We start from the raw sequence: 17,538 nt of genomic DNA, 5'->3' as shown, positions 1-17,538 counted from the left end.
TGAGAGCTCAAGGTCAGGCTGGTAGTAGTAACTCATATTGCTTCTAAGGTCAGCCTAAGCTTTCTCGTTCTGACAAGCCACGATAGATTGATCATGGGGGCCTTTACATTATTTTTTTTCTTCTGAAATAGGCTTTGCTTTTCCTGACCCTGTTAATGATGTTTGACTGAGGTCATCCCAGCAAACCCTGAATCTTTCCCATTACCTTCTAGAAGGCCTGCCTTTGTGCCAAAGCATTGTACGCTTGTTAAGAATTAAGCTTTTCTGATCTCTGGTGTAGCAAAGAAGCTGTCTTCATTGGAGAGGGGAGAAATATCTTGAATGCCATCTGTCAGTTAATGTTCTCATTAACACCTGAGTGACTCCCAACACCAAGCTGGTGCCTTTTTGCCAATTCAGAACTTAAAAGGTGCCAGCCCATAAGGTGAAATATCTTCAGTCCATAAAATTAATTCCATGATAAAACGTCTGTTCTGATAAGACCTTGATTTTTTATGTTGTTGTTGTTTCTTTTAACTAGAGAGATCACAGATGCAAAACCAGTTCTCTTGTGTGCTGTGAATTAGATGCCCAAGAAGTCTTTTTTCACTTATTACGGAGAACCTTGTAAAAGCAACGCTTGTGCTGGGTGGCTGAGGGAATCCAAGTCTTTTTCAGCTTTTAAAGGTTTTACCAGACAGAAGTAACGTCTCTAGTATTTTTCTTACTGGCTAACTGTAAAAGGAACTATGGGAATAACTATATTCCTGTTTAAATTGTCTGTGAGGGAAAAGCTGAGGTCTCCCAGTCTTGTTTTCCATGTTCCTCCCACATACTACTCTTGGGCAGGAGGTGGAGGAGGTCTATTGTTGTTCCTGCTCTCTGTTGTCCTCTAGTTTTGTCAGGGTTCTTGGTTTTAATCTCAAGTACAGAACAATATACTGTCTGGGATTAGACATAGGTCAGGCTTGCCATTTTCCCAGCAGTTTTAACTCAAGAGCGTTCCACTATTTACTCTTCTGTTGCATTTTGTAAATTAAATATAACAAGGGACTTAAAACACTGTCAACATGATAGATATTCTAGCTAGTGGGTCCAGGCAATTATATGGCATCTGAACTTTCAGAAGGCTTATCTGTGTGTGCCAGCAGTATTTGAGCATCGTTGAGAGATTTTTGTCTCCAATATTTCCAACTCCTTGCCCTAATGTTTCTTTTAATCCAGTTTTTACTCCTGCAGTGTTGGGGGCTTTGTGTGGGGTTTTTTTGAGGGGAGTGGAGGGGGGGAGCTTGTAACAAAATTGGCAGCAATAGACCAGATAGGGAAGTGTGCTGTGACAGTAATTCCACACTTGGGCTATGGCACCCTGCCTGCGGGAAGTGCAGATTGACACGGGGACTCTCTTACTGAATCAGTGTTTGTTTTTGCTTTTGTTTTTTTGGCTTGATTTTGTTTACAGTTTCCCAGCCAAGATTTGATTTACTTTGGAGACTTTAAAACTAAAAGCACAAGTGACTCTGCTTCCTCTGGGCATGAGGATAAAAAAAAAATAAGTGTGTGTGTGCGTGTACCCATAATTCCAGCCCCAACAGTGCTGGGTTTGCTTAGAAGGCATTTCACATTGAGTTTGCCCTACAGGGTGCCTGTGGGGCTGGGGTCTCTAGGTGCAGCTGTCCCCTCCCAAGCATGCGCACCAGAAGCTCCGGCCAAATTTTTCCATCTATCCCATCAACCCTGTGAAATTTTCACCCTCTCTTCCAGAGGTCTCCAAAGGAGCCCCTCCGGGAAGCCAGGCACGGTGACGAGCAGCAGGAAGGGGGCTCGTTCCACATGCTGGCCAAGCTTCTTTTTCTGACAGCAGTGTGGCCCCGTGCATTAAAACCCCAGGCAATGGGAAGGGTGCCTCTTCTGCGAGCAGGGGATGCCACCGCAGAGGCAGACTGCCGAATTGGGATCGCCAGGCAGGGGGAGGAGTCCTCAGCTCCCCTCTCCCAGAGCACAGAGAAACCTCCCTCTTTGGGAGGCAGCCGGGCGGCAGATGGCTGGGCTGCGGCGCTGAGCTCTCAGGGGGTGTATCATTTCTCTTGACTGTTCTGGACGCTGATACCCACGTTGGAGAGGAGCCCCTCCTTTGACTTGCTCCCGTCTTCTTTATGCCTTGATTTTTTTGCAGCTGCTACTAAAGATCACAGGCAACTTGAGCTGCAACCTCGCTGGTACTCTTGTGGATTGTCTGTCGCTGTTCCTCCCCTTTGACACTGATGTGCCAGGTCACGTCCTTCCCTGTGCCCCAGATTTCCTTTTGTATATGTAGAGGTCCGCAATGTATGATTAAAACTTTCAACCACAGGTGCGATTCAGTTTTCACCTCCTTTCTAATCATTGCAAAAAAAGGTAGGGACCTCTGACAACGACCCTGTGGTTTCAGAGCACAGCCAGGGACGAGACTAAGAATTACATTGGGCTCACGAGAAATCACCTGCATCCGTTTGGGATGTATCACATAGATACGCATGTACTATTCCACCACTTCCCCACTACAGCTATCCAAATTGCTTTGCACATCGGGTGGCAACTGCAAAATAAAGGATGTTGTGACAAGTGAGGGAAACTTTATCTCAGTTTTCTGAAATATTAATGACGCTAGTGAGGTTGGGATGGGGAGAAAGAAAGTCGGTGGGAAGGATGATGTTTTACAGTTACAGAGTACTCTAAGGTAACTTTTCTGACCTCTTGTAGGTGATTTCTGTAATACTTTTCCTTGGTTAATAAGCTGTATGGAAGATGCTTGTGCTGTACAGCAGGGGGAGGTAGAAGTGGTTGAGATATGGCGACAGTCATCGCCCATGGTCTCACACTTTTTTACAAATTGTTTCTAGGACCCCCAATTTACTTTCAGGAGAGAGTTGATTTTCCTTTGGATACGTGCCCTGAGATGGAATGTGTCCATGTACCAGTTCATCCTCCTTGGGAATACTCCGATTTGTAGAGAAAGGACATTGCTGACCTAACATTGCCTCCATTGGTTGAGTGTTTTTACAAGTCTCAGTGATGCTGAGAACCTCAGGAGAAGAGATACACCTGTCTCCTCAGCTCAGTGATCTCCTCCCTGCCTTCTTCCCACCTACAAAAGAGTTTTCGGAGGTTCTACAACTGCAGCGGAGACTCTGTAGGACTTGCCACACCTGCAGGTGTATCACTGTCCTATTAGTGAGCTTGAAAAAAGGGTATTTGACAGACTGCATCCAGGTTATTCCACTCCTGGACCCTGTCTGTCTGACTCTTGGTTTTGAATTTTATGGATAATGCTAAACAGTTAGTCCTGAGCATTTCTGCTTTGCGCGGGGAAGAACCCCAAGGGCAGGGTTCTGGCAGATTGCTGTGCTCCCTGCAGATTTTCTTCTCCAAACCAAGGGGGCTGCTTCAGAAACCTTTTTCAAAGAGAAATTTAATAGAGACAGGCTAAGTGAGACTAACCGTAGGTGTGGCAGACAGGTTGAAGACGAGCACCCCACATTTGTCTGGAGAAAAGAGGCTGGCCCCCATGAAGAGGGAAAATATAAATTGGGTAAGATTGAGAGTGATTGGGAATGCCTTGAGACATCTGGTTCCCATCTCTGGTTCTCGTTTCTATCCTTATTCAAAGTGACAAATGCACAGTAGCTGTCTTTGAAAATTGATGGGGGTAGGAACTCAAAGTACTCTTGAGAACAGAGCTTGTAATGTATCGAACACTGAGTGGATGGCAGAAATTTCTAGTGTTAGCCACTTATGTGAAAGTCAAACCAAATTGGTTAAGTCAACAGAGCCAGTCCCCAGGGGGAGAGTTACATAGGCAAAGATTTCAGATGATCTTCTGGAATTGAGGGGCTTCCTGGATCAGTTTTCTTTGAGAGCAGCCAAAATGGTAGAGAAGGATAAGTGAACTCATGCAAGCGGTAAAAGTAGCTGTCTGATCCATGCCTTTCCCTTTTTTTTGGTAGAAAAAAATTTAGCCAGAAAAATAGGAGCAGATAAAACCCTGTTACTTTCGTTGCTTCTTCCTGGCATCGCATGTCACCCACTAGTTTTTCAGGATCCTAGGGAAACTGTTTTTTCGGTCAATTTTCTTGGAAATAGCCAGAGCCTCTGTATCAGATCTGATGAAATAATCTTCTGCCTTGAGCTCTAACAGAGTTGAACAACTGAACTTGGGGTCTGAAACTCAGATGCTCTCTGAGAGCTTACAGTCATTCCCCTTCTGCGACGGACTAAGCATCCAAATATAGGTGTTGCTTTCCTGCTTTCAGGAAAGGATGTTCTCATCACTATTTCTGTTCTGAAAGCTAGTCAAGTCTGTCTTTCTTTTTTTGTTTTAATCTAATGGCTTCAGTAAATATCTAACATTTAAGCTGTGTGTGATCAAATAGCACTCTTAAAGATAAAAAGTCTTTAAAGAGAATCTAGTATCACACTTTTTGCCAAGTTGAAGTCCTTGCTGGAAGTTGGATTGGGTCTTGAGGTATATGAGGAAGACACTGGGAATGCACAGCTACTTCAGGTAGGTGTACTGTGCACTGAGCATTTAATTTTAAAAAAGGATAGTTGCTGTAGTTTTTACCCTAAAATTAGTACTTGAGGCAGCACAGAAATCATTTCATAAAACAGTCAGTCCTCCTCTGCTGACTGAACTTTGTCAGTGTAGGGGACTGTTTCAAGTTGCATTTGTTTGATCGCTGATATTAGTGGGGCAAAACAATGATACTTGGAATATCGATGCTTTGCTTGTGTCATGCAGAAAAGAGCAAACTCCAGGCTGCAGAAGGCACTAGATCCAGGTACATTCAAGCACCTGTTGTTAAATACAACTGGAGGGCTGGTAACACTCATCCGGTGAGAGGAGATAGCTCTGGGAGGTCAGCTTGCATTTGACGTCAGAAAGAAGCAGGCTGGTGGGGAGTGATCTGCAGGGCGGTAGCATCAACTTCTCTCCACTCAAGGAGGAAGGGGAATGCTGCCAGGTGGATATGGCTTGAGGAATCATGTGGCATCTGTTCCTTCGTTCTTGCAGTCACTGTCCAGTCATGGTCCTTGCAAAGATATCCGGTCTTTACCAAACATGTGAAGCCGCCTGTCTAACAGCTAACTTGTCGACTTTTAACGATCTTTCTTCAGTTGGATTGCGCTCCTCTATCTCTTTGTTAAAAAATAATAGCTTTTGTAGTAGTTAGCAATTTCTCAGGCAAATGTGATTCTGTAGCACTGGCACAGTTCCATTAATCATATAGAGTAATCTGTTTGTGCCAAAAACCTATCAAGTTGAGCTGCCTTTTTGAGAGCTGGTGGGAATGTGTACCCAGTGGTGTTCTTGCTGGCATATGGACTTCCTGTGTGTGCAAGAATGACTGGGGTATGGGGGGGGTCTCCCTTTGCTGTGCTCAGGGTACACAACTTGAGCAGGCTGAGAGAGCCTGGCAAGTCTCAGGACTCAAAGTGGTATGGACAGATCTTAAGAAAGTTTTATATTTAGGGACACATGACCTCACCAGCCCTTTTTCATTCCCTCCCCTGAAATTTTCAGCAGTCAGAATAAGGACTTAAGTCTCATTAAAAAGTCTCTTCTTTTAGCCTTAAGCTCCATCAGCAGTCTAATGTGTGTCAGATGGGGACATTTACCCTCAAAGCCAGATGAGGGTAAGACGTGTGTTTCTTTGGGTTATATGGTGAACTGCTGGGGATGAAAGGGGGACTTAATGTGGCCCAGGTAGAAAATGAGAAAGATCGTTTTAGTAGCAATGTCTATGAAGAGTTCGAGTGTTCAGCTTGATCATCTGGGAGACTAGAGAGGAGAGAGTCCTCTGGGCTGAACCCTGTTTGGGAGGTACACTCATGTTGGGAATGAGCCTTGTGGTGTGGCAGGGTCCAAGCTGCGTGCAGTAACCGGGCTGTGCAGATGTCCTGCCAGAGCCACTGGTGGATGAACAGGCAGAAAGTGGCAGCACCTTTGGGGACGGAGGGAGAGGAGAATAGGGGCCACAACAGGAGTATGGGAAGCATACAGCAGCAAAGTGGGGAGGAGACGATCAGCTACGGATAGTTTCAAGGCACTGAACCAGGGCATGGAAAACTACTTAAGAAGCAGAGAGAGGAGGAGGGCTTGGCAATGGCAGATGTGAGGAGCAAATGGAAAGCTGAAGAAGAGGGTCTCCGCATGAAATGGGGAGAGGCAGAAGGCGATCAGACTCATTGGCTTTGTTGCATCCTATTTTAGTAAAGGGTTGATGTTGGTGCTAGCACAAGGCACTGCCCGTTGGGATAGAAAGGGGATGAGGCTGAGCTGGCATCATATTTAGCTTGTTGTTTCAGCTTGGAAAGAAAGAACAGTAATGCAGAGTCCTGCAAGTCGTATGTGTATAATGTGAAATCCCATGGTGTTGCAATGAGATTACTGTGTTTTGGGAACCTGAGTTACAGAGCTGCACCTAACCATAGCTGTCACGGGGCATGTTTTTCCTTCAAGTGTTAGCTGTCTCTGTGTTGTGTTTGTTCGAGTTGCTTGGTTGCACCAGGTGTTTCTGGCATGGCAAACTACAGTGAGTGTGTGGGACTTTGTTTCCTTGGTTAGATCCCAGACGTTTCACAGTTACCTGGAGGACATCATCAACTACCGCTGGGAGCTGGAGGAAGGGAAACCCAACCCCTTGCGGGAGTCCACCTTCCAGGAGCTGCCCCTGCGCACCCGGGTGGAGATCCTGCACCGCCTCTGTGACTACCGCCTCGATGCAGATGACGTCTTCGACCTCCTCAAGGTGCTTTGGGCAGCAGGGAAGGGGGAAACGGTGCGGCCGCAGGAGCTGGGCCAGATCAGTGAATCTTCCTGGGAAGAGAAGGGTTGATGCTATTAAGTGTATTTTAAGGCCAGGTAGTTGGTGGCAGTGCAGTGGGTCGGCAGTTCCCCATCTCCTCCCCTGCCTTGCAGAGGACCCAAGGCAAGTGCTCAGGGCTGCTCTTGGGGCCCTTGTCCTGTGCGGATATACTCCTAACATGGGAATCACTAAGTAAATTGGCTTCATTGGCTACTCTTCCTGTGAAGAGTGAATTTGGGGTTGCTCCAACAGTGGTGGCAGGGCTGTGAGAGCCGAGACTGCCTTGCTGAGGGATGGTGTGAGATGAAAGGATGGGGCTGAAGTGTACTGGGGGAGCTGGGGGAAGGGTGGTGGCAGGGAGGGGGGAAGGGAGCTTCTCAGTGCTGTGCGTGACTGTCGCCAGCACTAATTAGACCTTCCCTGTCAGGAGCACCAGAGATGAAATGTTAAAACGAGAGAGGCCATTCAAATTAGAGATGCCAATCTAAATCCCTCCCTGGACAGAGAGCGAACGTCGCCTTCCCCCTGGAGTAACATTTTCCCAGCTCGGCCCGGAGGAGCAGCTGTACTGCTGCTGTGGCATGGTGGGAGGGGAGGAGGGAGGGAGGGAGGTGTTTGCGGAGGGGTGTCATCATGTTTTGTGTGACAATGTGGCCGCTTTTCAACTTGTCACCGTCTGGCGGGGGGCTCCCGGTGGGTGCAGGGCTTGGATGCGGACAGCCTCCGCGTGGAGCCACTGGGCGAGGACAGCAGCGGTGCCCTGTACTGGTACTTCTACGGCACGCGGATGTACAAGGAGGACCCAGTGCAGGGGCAAACCAACGGAGAGCTTGGTCCAGACAGGTAACCGCTCCCACACATCCCCCTTGTGTCTGGGTGCAGGGGGCGAGGAGGGGGACGGCACAGCCAGCCCGGCTGGAGGGGACTCCGCCTGACTGCTGTTGTGTTCGGGGGGCGGCGGGGGGGGGGAGCGTGCGGCAGCGCGGGGGGGCCTGGGAGAGGACTGGGGCAGTGCGGGGCGAGACTGGAGTTGCCAAGCAGACTGCGAGCTGCCCCGCGTCGCGCATTGTGTCGGAGCCAGCCTGCAGCCTTTGTGGCACCAGGAGAGCCTGCTGTGGGAGCGATGCTGCCTGCCCCACCGCATTCCTCCCCGTCTGCCCCGCACCGTGCCGGCGGCTTCCAGATCAGGCTCCCAGCCAGTGGGAATCCCTCCTCTCCTCCCCTCCCTGTCCCATTGCTGCTCTGATTTAATCCCTCCTTTGGTTGGGTTCCTAGCAGCTGTTCCGATTTCCCTGCCCTTCTCCCATCCTGCCAGCCACAGTTCTCTTGCTCAGCAGATATTTCATGGTGGTTTTGCCGTTTCGCAGGGGATGCGGGGGGCAGACAAACACCCCAAATGTTCCTGGAAAAACGGGCAAAAGACGAGGGCGACCCCCAAAGCGGAAAAAACTACTGGAAGAAAATTTGCTGAGGTATGGAAAGGTTGTTCCTGCAATAGACGTAAAATGCGTATGTTCCCAGAGGGAAGTTTAATGTACTTCTGGGGTTCCCCCAGTAAGTATGTGTATACTGTGCAGCCATAATTTCAATGCATCTCTGAAGTGAAGCAAGCTCAAACTTGGTGGATGCTTTGATCACTCTTCAAAGAAAATTCTGACTGTGCTGGAAGCCAAGTTTAGTGAAACAGTGGATATCACTGTTCCAACCACCTCACTTCGGATGCAGTTCCTCCGTGCAGTACTAGGGGATATGCTCCTGATAATGCTTTCACTGCGTAGCGCTTGAAGCCAAAAATCCTGGCCAGTTGAGTCAGTATAGATTTTGGGATGCTTCCCGTAGGAATTGAAATACTGTCCTTGCCAAACTCCAGCCTGCACCCTTCTCTTCTTAAAATTTTATGAAGCTATGATAAATATATATGTGAATATATGTATCAAACTTGTGTTCTGCACGCTGGTTTTTTTCACGGTTTTGCTGTGCATTGAATAATTGCTGCGCCCCCCATTCTTCTCCTTAGAAGCTCCTGCATTTCAGTGATGTGAAGTAATGTATTTATTGTATCACTCCTTTTTCTTTTTTGGTAGGGAGAAGGCAGAAGAGAACTTGCTAATCCGCGAGACTCAGATAAGAAATGGTAAAGAGATTTTGCGAGGTCAGGGTTGATATGATCTGCTAACACGGCTCTTAAATTATCAAAGCCCGGAGAGATGCCTTTCTCAGGAAAGAGAGAGTCTTTCTGCTGGTGGTTGGGGCCAAGTTTGGAAGGAGGGGTTGGCGTTACAGGCTGCCTTTCAGCTGGGAGCCTGGGCACCTGCAGGCTTCCTATCTTATCATGGATTAGTTTGGGATGAAGAAACGTAATGTCTTGGGTTACACAAGGCCTTAGAGGCCCACCTACTCACTAAAGTTGATGGAAGTGGGCTCTGAATGGCCCTTGCCCCTCCGGGGATGAGGTGAACATAAGCCCTTGTTTGTAGCGGGTGCTTTTTTTTGGACTGGGAAGAGAGCGGGGTCAGTGATGCCAAGATAGGGAAGGAAGAACCTTTTTGATTCTCCTCACCTCTCCTTCCCGGTGGCTGTTGGGTGGCTGAGCTTAGTAAATGATGTCTTGGAGATACCCACCTAAGGGTTAACGAGGCAAGCAGAAAAAGTGAGTTGGCAACATAATGTGAAAGTGAGTGCGAGGGGGCTGGGACTCATTTCTCATACATGTGGATCCATTGGCTTCCACATAACCCAGGGGCTCGGCCTGCCCATTGCCCCACAATAAAAGGCAAGGGTGGCATTGTCTTTCCCATGCCTCCTTCCCTTCACCCTTTGTCTTCAGATTTCCTGGCGGCTGCTCTGGAGCTCGGCAGCAGAGCCAGAGCAATGCACGTGAGGCACTGGGGGTTTTATCAGATCATTGTCTTCCAGCAAATTGTGTCACTTCAGCTGCAGAGTAATCTTCTGGTGGCACAAAGCAGTGCCTTAGTCCTGGTTGCTATTGAAACAAGTCGCCCATAGGCAGCTGGCAAGGAAAGGGAAAACAAGGGTGCAGGCTCTGGGGGCTGCGTGCAGGTAAGCTCCCCACAGCAGGTGGGCAGGGGACAGCTTCATGTAGCCGGGGCGGCAGAAACCAGCACATGGTTGGTCCTTCACCATCTCGGTTACCAGTCCCCAGTACATTAACTTGAGCCGAAGCCGAGGTTGGGTTAAGCTGTAGGCTGGCCTGTGACCTGGAGCTAGCACACGCTCGCTCTGTGCCTCTACTGCGGCGCGGAGGTTTCCGACAGAGGGCAGGTGGCTGGAGGGCGGCTGCAGCTTTCCAGTCTTCCTGGGGCAACCTGATAGCTTGCGTGCCGCAGCCGCTGGCAGCGCAGATCCACAAAGGGCCCAGGGTCAGGTTCAGAGAGAAAGGGGCTCTGTTTTTTGCTTCTTTATATTTTTCATAGTTAATTTGCTTGAAAATGAGGTGAGAAGCTGCATGACATCTGCCAGCGGGGGTGGTGACCATTGTGTTCTTTCCAGTAGCCAGTGGTTAGCTCTAGAAAAGTCTAGAGGGAGGTGAGAACCCCTCAGCCGGAAGGGGTTTGAACCAATGTCTTCCCTCTCCCCAAAAATGGGCCACAACCTTTTTTGCTTAGAGAGCGTCTCGGGGCAAAAGCATGCAAGTTGCAACCGATGAGGCTTCTCTGCTCTGTGTAAACGTTTGTGGAGCAGGAACCACATTCCCCTTCTCCAGGTGGGTGTTCCAACCACCACGCGAGAGAGTCCTGCCTTCACAATTAATAGTCAAATGTTTCACACAAGGCAGAACAGCTCAGAGTATCTTGGTAGTTGGGACATGCTTCAGAGTGGTGGGAGATCTGCTTCAGATCCCACTCTGGATTGAGAGGGGATGGGATGTGAACTTTTGGAACTTCCCCCTCATCTGGCAGCCCGATGAAGCCCATCCTTCACTTCCTCTTCTGTTCTTTCAAGTGCCTGCAAACAAAATGTTTCATTTGGGGAGAATGGGAGCTTTTATTCACCGCAGCAAAGGTTTGCAGTGCTAAAAAAAAAGAAAAAAAAAAGGCTTATTTCAAATAACATTAATTTTCAATGTTTTTATTCTGCTGCCAGACTAAATCAGACATTTGCATTACCCTATGTCTTGCTCTGGCTGACAGCCTCCATTACAAGAAACAAATGAAATCCTTTTCTCTGGTCCGTCATAACTGGAATGGAGGCTTGCTACAGGGATGTCACACTGCCGATGTGTTGCAAAGTGCCACCATTACTTCTTCACCTGTGTACTTCCTCTGTGTCTTGGCATCACTTTCAGTGTCACTAGGGGAGGTAGCAGTGCTTCTGGTGGATCAAGAGAGCTTTGGGTCTATAGCAAAGAGCATGTTTCTCATAACAGTGGCCACTGGCAGTATCTTTTGCTCTTCCTGAGCCCTGAGGAGAGGAGAAGGGATAAAGAAAAGTTGTTAGTCATAACTGCTGTGGAGATAACATCCTTTCATGTTGTTGAAGGGTCCCAAGGGCCTGGCCGTGGGACATGGTGGCTGCTGTGTCAGACGGAAGAGGAGTGGAGGCAGGTCACAGAGAGCTTCAGAGAGAGGACTTCCCTTAGAGAGCGGCAGCTCTACAAACTCTTGAGTGAAGACTTCCTGCCGGAGATCTGCAACATGATTGCACAGAAGGTGAGGAGACATGACATCCTGTTTACCTCTCTTTGACCGCTTCCAAGAGCATGGACATTTGCTGATTGAAGGAGAGCTAAATCCAAGCAGCCCTCACCCTGTCCTGCTCCCCCCGCCTCCAGCCTGCAAGCGTCGTGGATGTGGGGGCTGTTTAGCTTGTGTATGGGGAGAAAGGCTCTCCCCCATGGAGTCGCAGGGCTAGAGTTGATGCTTAAAGATCTGGTTCATGATTGCACGGCAGCGTAGGTAGGATGGCTGAAGGGGTTACTGTCTTCAGCCATGTTCTGTGTCCCTTTTCTGCTAGCAGGGAATCTCTTGTCTGCTTTTGAACTGCTGCGATTTACAGCCTAGCTTTTCTATGCAAACTGCCTGTGATTCCACTTCTACTGCCGTTTCTCAGCTGGCTCTGCTGAAGGGGCAGTGGCTGCTTTAGCTGTCCTAGCTAAGTCTGCTTGAACTGGTATGTCAGAGCCCTGAAACTCCGAAGGGTATTGTCCGTCAACTGAATGTTTTCAGGTGGGACAGATTTGGAACGGGATCCTTCGGCTAGATGGCTTTGTAAAATGGGCTCTGCAGTCAGCGTGATGTTCTTGGATTGAGTTCAGTTTGCTTGTTTGCTACCCTTGTAAAGCTAATAGGGATTTCATGGTCACTTCTAGCCCCCAGAGTTTCTCCTGCCAGTATCACCGATGTGCCCTAATTTCCTCCACTCTCTTTTTCCTTCCCTCAATTCTCAACCCTGTTTCAGGAGAAGCGTCTGCAGCGGACAGAGTTTTCTCCCAGGTGGATGTCTGACCATCAGCCCATCAAACCAATCAAGCAGGAGGTGAGGGGGGGTGCGAGGGGGAGGACGATGGAGGGAGGCGAGAGCAGATGCCTCCTGGGGGAAAAAATAAACCGCAGCATCGCTATTCAGTGGGAAGGAGTCGTTTGAAAGTGCTTGTGCTGAAAGAGAGATGGGTGGTAATGCCCGTCAAAGGCAGGCTGACACTCGGGGTTTCTATGGCGAGCAGGGAGGTGCTGCCCTCTGGATCGCAGAGGTAACCGGCCTCGCCGCAGACTCCGGTGCAGCTGCATATGGAAATCTGCGCTCAGTCTGGGGAATTCCACTTCAATGAAAGTGCTGGCACATTCGAGGCAGTTCAAAGAAAAGTTGAAGAAGGATGAGAGGGCTAGAAGAACCAGCTTACAAAGGGAAATGACAGAAATTCAGCCAAGGGGAAAACGTGAGGCTGCAAACACATGAGGGTGTAGATAGTGTGGAGGGAGAGAAGAATGACTGATGCAGTACGGAGCTGAGCTAGGAGGGGGTCAGCTGGAAATGGAAGTCACAATTTAGGCTGCTTAAAGAAATGCTTATCAAACTGCAGCCTTGTCAGCTGAAACGGCTTTTCCATGCCTCTTCACCCTCATCTCCTCTCCACCCCATCAGTGTAACAGCGCTGCCGCTTGCGGGTCTGTGCAGTGAACCAGACCCAGGAAAATGACTGGAGTTATATATAACCTTTTTCTTTGGTCGGGGTTATTTTTAACGTAGATCAGCTTTCCGATCCAGTTCACCACACAGCCCCCAACAGTCACGTTGGCACAGCCAGCGGCATGGTACGGTGGAGATGGGGGGTCTTTGAACTGGCAACTGCTACCCAAAGCAATCGGTCAGGCAACACGGGATTAGCTTTGGAGGAAAAAATTGGCTTGATTCTATCAGGCCGTGGCATAATCTCTCACTGTAGATGTAACGAAAACGTAGTTACCTGGTGTTTTGTCAAACCCTGGGAAATTAAACTGCAGGGAATATTCCACGTGAGCCAGGGTCAGGGGTTCCCACAAAACAAAGGAGAAAGTACAGTTCCCCGCAATAAATATAATTACTTAGAACAGATAAATACAAGGAAGGAAGAACCTCTCATCATGCTGCAGATAAAAGCCTGCCGAGAGGAAAATAAGACCCCAGCGATGGTCAGTTTGGGGCCAGAATTGCTCTCTGCAAAGCCCACCATGCAGGAAGCGCAGGGACACGTGTTTGTTCACAGGCAGCAGAAATCCCAGAGGAGGAGGGGAGTGGGAAACACATGGAGCCTGAATGATGCTAATCAGTACCGCAGGTGCTCCAGGTCTGCGGCGGCAGAGGGCTGTTAATTGCTGCCTGTGGGCCAGTGAAACGTTTCCAGCAAGCGGGGGGCCCTCCCGGCACCCGCTGCGCCGGGGTGCGGGGAGCCAGCCAGCACGAGGGTGGCAACGCTCACGCCGGCTCCCCAGCAGGACATGGCGGTCATCCCTGCGCGGGGGAGCCAGGGAAGGTGCCGGCATGTCTGATGGCTTGTTTGCCGAGCGAGGGGTGGGCAGCAGGCAGGTCTAGGGGAGAAAACCTCAGCCCGGCGCAGGGGTGACCCCTTCCTCCCGACTCCGTGAGCTGGATGCCGCTTCAGTCCGAGATGCAACTGCTCCTCCGTAGGCTCCTAATCCTGCGGGGGATTTCTCAACAGGTGGTTCAGATTAGCTCCTCATTAAAGAGCCGCCTGAGCAGCACCCTCATTAGGGCAGCGCTGCGGAAACTGGAGCAGGGAAGGTTTGGAGGACGAGGGGCCGGGGTGTGTGGCTGGAGGGGGCCGGGGCACCCACGCCTCCTGGCCTTCTGCCCCTGAAGTCTGATACCCGCTGTCTGGAGAGCAAAGCAAAAGGCAGAAGTTTGGCCCTTTCGGGGTCCCGGGCAGGGGGGGAAGCAGCGATGTTGTGTCCTGGAGTGCTCTCTGGCGGAGGGAAGGAGGCGGTGATGCCGCGGTCGCAGATGCAAGGGGTGTTTTTTATCCTTCAAGTGGGGAGGAAGCTGGAGAAACGTCCCTTTGCCACCTCTTCGGTCAGGAAGGAAGGAAGTTTAACGTGTGTTGGGTTCTTGTTTTTATCGTTCCAATAGGCATCTGCTTCCATCACATCTAGCAGGAGTTTGCTTGTTCGTGTTTGCTTAGTTTTTTAACCCTGAGTTGAGCGCACTCATCCCCAATGGGCTTAAGTGGGACACCAGGCAGTAGGTCTCTCTGAAAATCAGGCTATTTCTGTGTCTGAAGTGTCTCAAAGAGCCCGTGCCAGCATTGCTGCTGCCCTGCAAGCGCTGCAGGGAGCAAGTGCAGTTGTGGGCATCTGCTGCAGCCCTTGGTGCTCGCTACGCTGTGCTTGTGGTTTCTGCTTTTCCCTTTTCTTGTCTTCCTAGATCTGCTAGGATGACATCCTCTCCTTTGCTTCAGATTGTCCCGTTGCTTTGTCAATGCTATATTTGTGGTGGGTTGATGTGGAACATGCTATAGATTCTGTGTCGCGCCATTACAGTATAGGGTGCTGAATGCACCCTACAGGCTTGGAGAGGCCCTGGTGAGAGCACTGAGGCTTGGAAGTTGTGTTCACGTTTCCGTAGGATGTGAATGGTGGAAGCTGTATGAATCCAGGGAAAGGGAAGGTCTGACCTGTACACCAACAGTTGAAGAAATTAGTGTGGCACACCATGCTGGCTTAGATCTACTGGCTGGGGAATCTAGAGGCTAGTGGTCACATCCTCAATAAAATATCTTGGTGTACCAACTTCTGGTGGCTGGTTCCTGCTCACCTCTTTCTCTTCCCACTTGCTGCAGAACGTGATGGTTTTTGGTTCCTACCACAATTTAAAGATTGATCAAGAAAGTTAGGAGGAAACTGTTTGACAGTGGTCAGGCTCAGGCCTGAAAGGAAGTTGTTTGCAGTGCATGAGTAGAAAATCAGATGGTAGAGCAATTGAGAAAGGGATATGAAAAGAATCAAAAGTGGGAATGTAAAACCTCATTCTGTAGGTTCTTGACCTCTTGTACTTGGCATAGCAGTTTCAGTCCTGGGCATCCTGGTGTTTGGATATTGATCAGTTGGAGGAAAGGTCTGAGAGAGACAACTGGAATGATTAGGGAGCTAGAAGGATTGCTTTATAAGGAAACATTTAACCTAATTACAGAAACGTGGGAGTTTTGTGTAAGTGTCTGAGGAAGCCCATAAAGGCTGGAATGTGACTGAAGAAGAGGAGAATTTATGTTCACCCAGAAGAGCGTAACTAGGAATAATTGGATGGAATGAGGGGATGAGAAATTAACTCTAGACTGAATGTGAGGAGAAGCTGGCTAACCTAAAGGCATGTGGACTCACAGAATGGTTTCCCTAGGAAAGGGGTAGAAGAGTGAAGTACTAATATTTGGCAAAGATCTGAAAATGAAAAGAAGATGGGCAGAGTTCCCTTGTAGTGAGATCATGCTGTGGGTTTCACCTAAAAAGATCAGCACAGAATAGGTGTTTTTGCTGTCCAGTCTGTCCCTAAAGGCAGGATATGCTCTTAATTTTGTCAAGAGTCCCATCACCCTCTTTTGGACACTTCCATGGCTGTTGGTGGTTGAAGCATAATTCTCTTAATATATTGTTGCTGCTGGAGACAGGGAGATAATACACGATGCTCTTCCACAGAGAGCTGCAGGGAGAGATTGTAGGGCAGTGCTGTGTAGGGGAAGGGGAGGCAGAGGGGGAATGAATGTACAGTGAAACCAGACAACATTTCTAGGCGTTTATCAAAACACCCCGAGGTTCCACTTGTAGGCAATGAAACAAGGACAAAATAGTAATCATGGTGCCAGATTTTTTTCTGGGGATTAAAGTGGGCCTGGAGAAGTTGATGGTCTGAGCAGCAGCCAAGGAACCCCAGCTGATTGCTAATCCTCAGGAAATGCCTTCTGCCTGAGTGGTGGTTGCTGGTTATTCCCTGAAAATGAAGGTGGAGAAAACTGTATGCACATTGTTCTTTTCTGGTTGATATTCTCTGCTGATAAGGCACACATATCTTGGTCTTGCAGAAGTCAAAGAGGTGGGAATGGCTGGTGGATGGCCAATTCATATGTCTTATAATTAAATTAAGCTAATAAAGGTAATTCCACACTGCCATATACATGCCTCGCACTTTATTGGAGAAATAGGAGCAGGCGATCCCTGGTCTGGGAAGCCTGCAGTCTAAGTGGGATCAAACACAGCCTTGCAGCGTGCTGGCGGTGGGGAGGTGAGGAAGTGGGGCAATAAAGAGCCAGGCATCCTTGAATGATAAAACTGGTTGGGGGACCCAGCAGGAAAACTGTCCAAACAAGCAAGTGAGAGCTAGTTCAGGGGAGATTAGGACACAGAAATATGGCAGGCCTTATTTTGAACAGGAAAGGAAAACGCTCCAAACAATACCTTGATGCAAGGCTGTACCAATCTCTTTTCCTATCCTAAGTACTCTGTGTTTTATAGCAGAGCCAGGTTCGGCACAGTAGTCCTTTCTGCTCATGCTTGCAACTCAGGGCTCTGCTAGCTGGAAGGGGTAGAGGTGTTGTGTGGGGGTGTCAACAGCCCGAATCCTTTGCCCAGAAGGGAAATACACACAGTGCGTCCCTGGGAGAGTGGCAGCTTGTCTAACCCATCGCTTCTCCTTCCTTTGTCCCTGTTTCAGTAGGATTTCATTGCTTGACAAATAACTTTCCTTTACATGTTGCTTTTCATCTGAGAATTCATATGTACAAATCCTTTTTTTTCCTTTTTTTTTTCCCCCAGCTGTTCATTGTAGGTATGCTTTAATACTTGCTCAAAGTAAACCTGCCTCTGCTCAGACTTCAATAAGCCAATGTGTTACAGTTTTTGGTGCACCGTTTTGTCACAGGTAAACCCGAACGTGCTGAGTTCAATGGAGAAGCAGAGGCGCAGAGAGGAAGAGGAGGAGCGCCAAATCCTCATAGCAGTGCAGAAGAGGGAGCAGGAACAGCTGCTAAAGGAAGAGAGGAAGAGAGAGATGGAGGAGAAGGTCAAAGCAGTAGAAGGTACGCGTGGCTAGTGTGAACCAGGGGTGGAAGCCTTCAAAGCTGAGATTGAGATCTTGAATTAAGATCTGCCATTTGCATTCCTCCCCTGCCAGACCTGCTAACGAGAATATCTTTTCTTGCACTTACCTCAAATAAATTGGTCTGACTGTAACTTCTTTTCCTTTGTCTATCTCCCTCGGTGTTGGTGGCTGT

The 17,538-nt window shown here is 48.9% G+C and overlaps 1 protein-coding gene across 1 annotated transcript in view; it reads left to right on the top strand.

Moving 5' to 3' along the window:
* Positions 1 to 17,538, top strand: part of LOC127019618 (chromatin remodeling regulator CECR2) — a 98,548-nt gene that overhangs the window by 67,276 nt on the left and 13,734 nt on the right. The window contains 7 exon segments of the mRNA XM_050901764.1: positions 6,584 to 6,767; positions 7,528 to 7,667; positions 8,192 to 8,296; positions 8,909 to 8,958; positions 11,325 to 11,494; positions 12,243 to 12,320; positions 17,187 to 17,343. Of these exon segments, the coding sequence (XP_050757721.1) occupies positions 7,612 to 7,667; positions 8,192 to 8,296; positions 8,909 to 8,958; positions 11,325 to 11,494; positions 12,243 to 12,320; positions 17,187 to 17,343 (616 nt within the window). The 5' untranslated portion in view covers positions 6,584 to 6,767; positions 7,528 to 7,611.

This window comes from Gymnogyps californianus, chromosome 1 (genome assembly GCF_018139145.2).
Source record: "Gymnogyps californianus isolate 813 chromosome 1, ASM1813914v2, whole genome shotgun sequence".
Lineage (NCBI taxonomy): Eukaryota > Metazoa > Chordata > Aves > Accipitriformes > Cathartidae > Gymnogyps > Gymnogyps californianus.
Note: the sequence above shows the minus strand (reverse complement) of the source record. Positions and strands in the feature narration are given on the sequence as shown.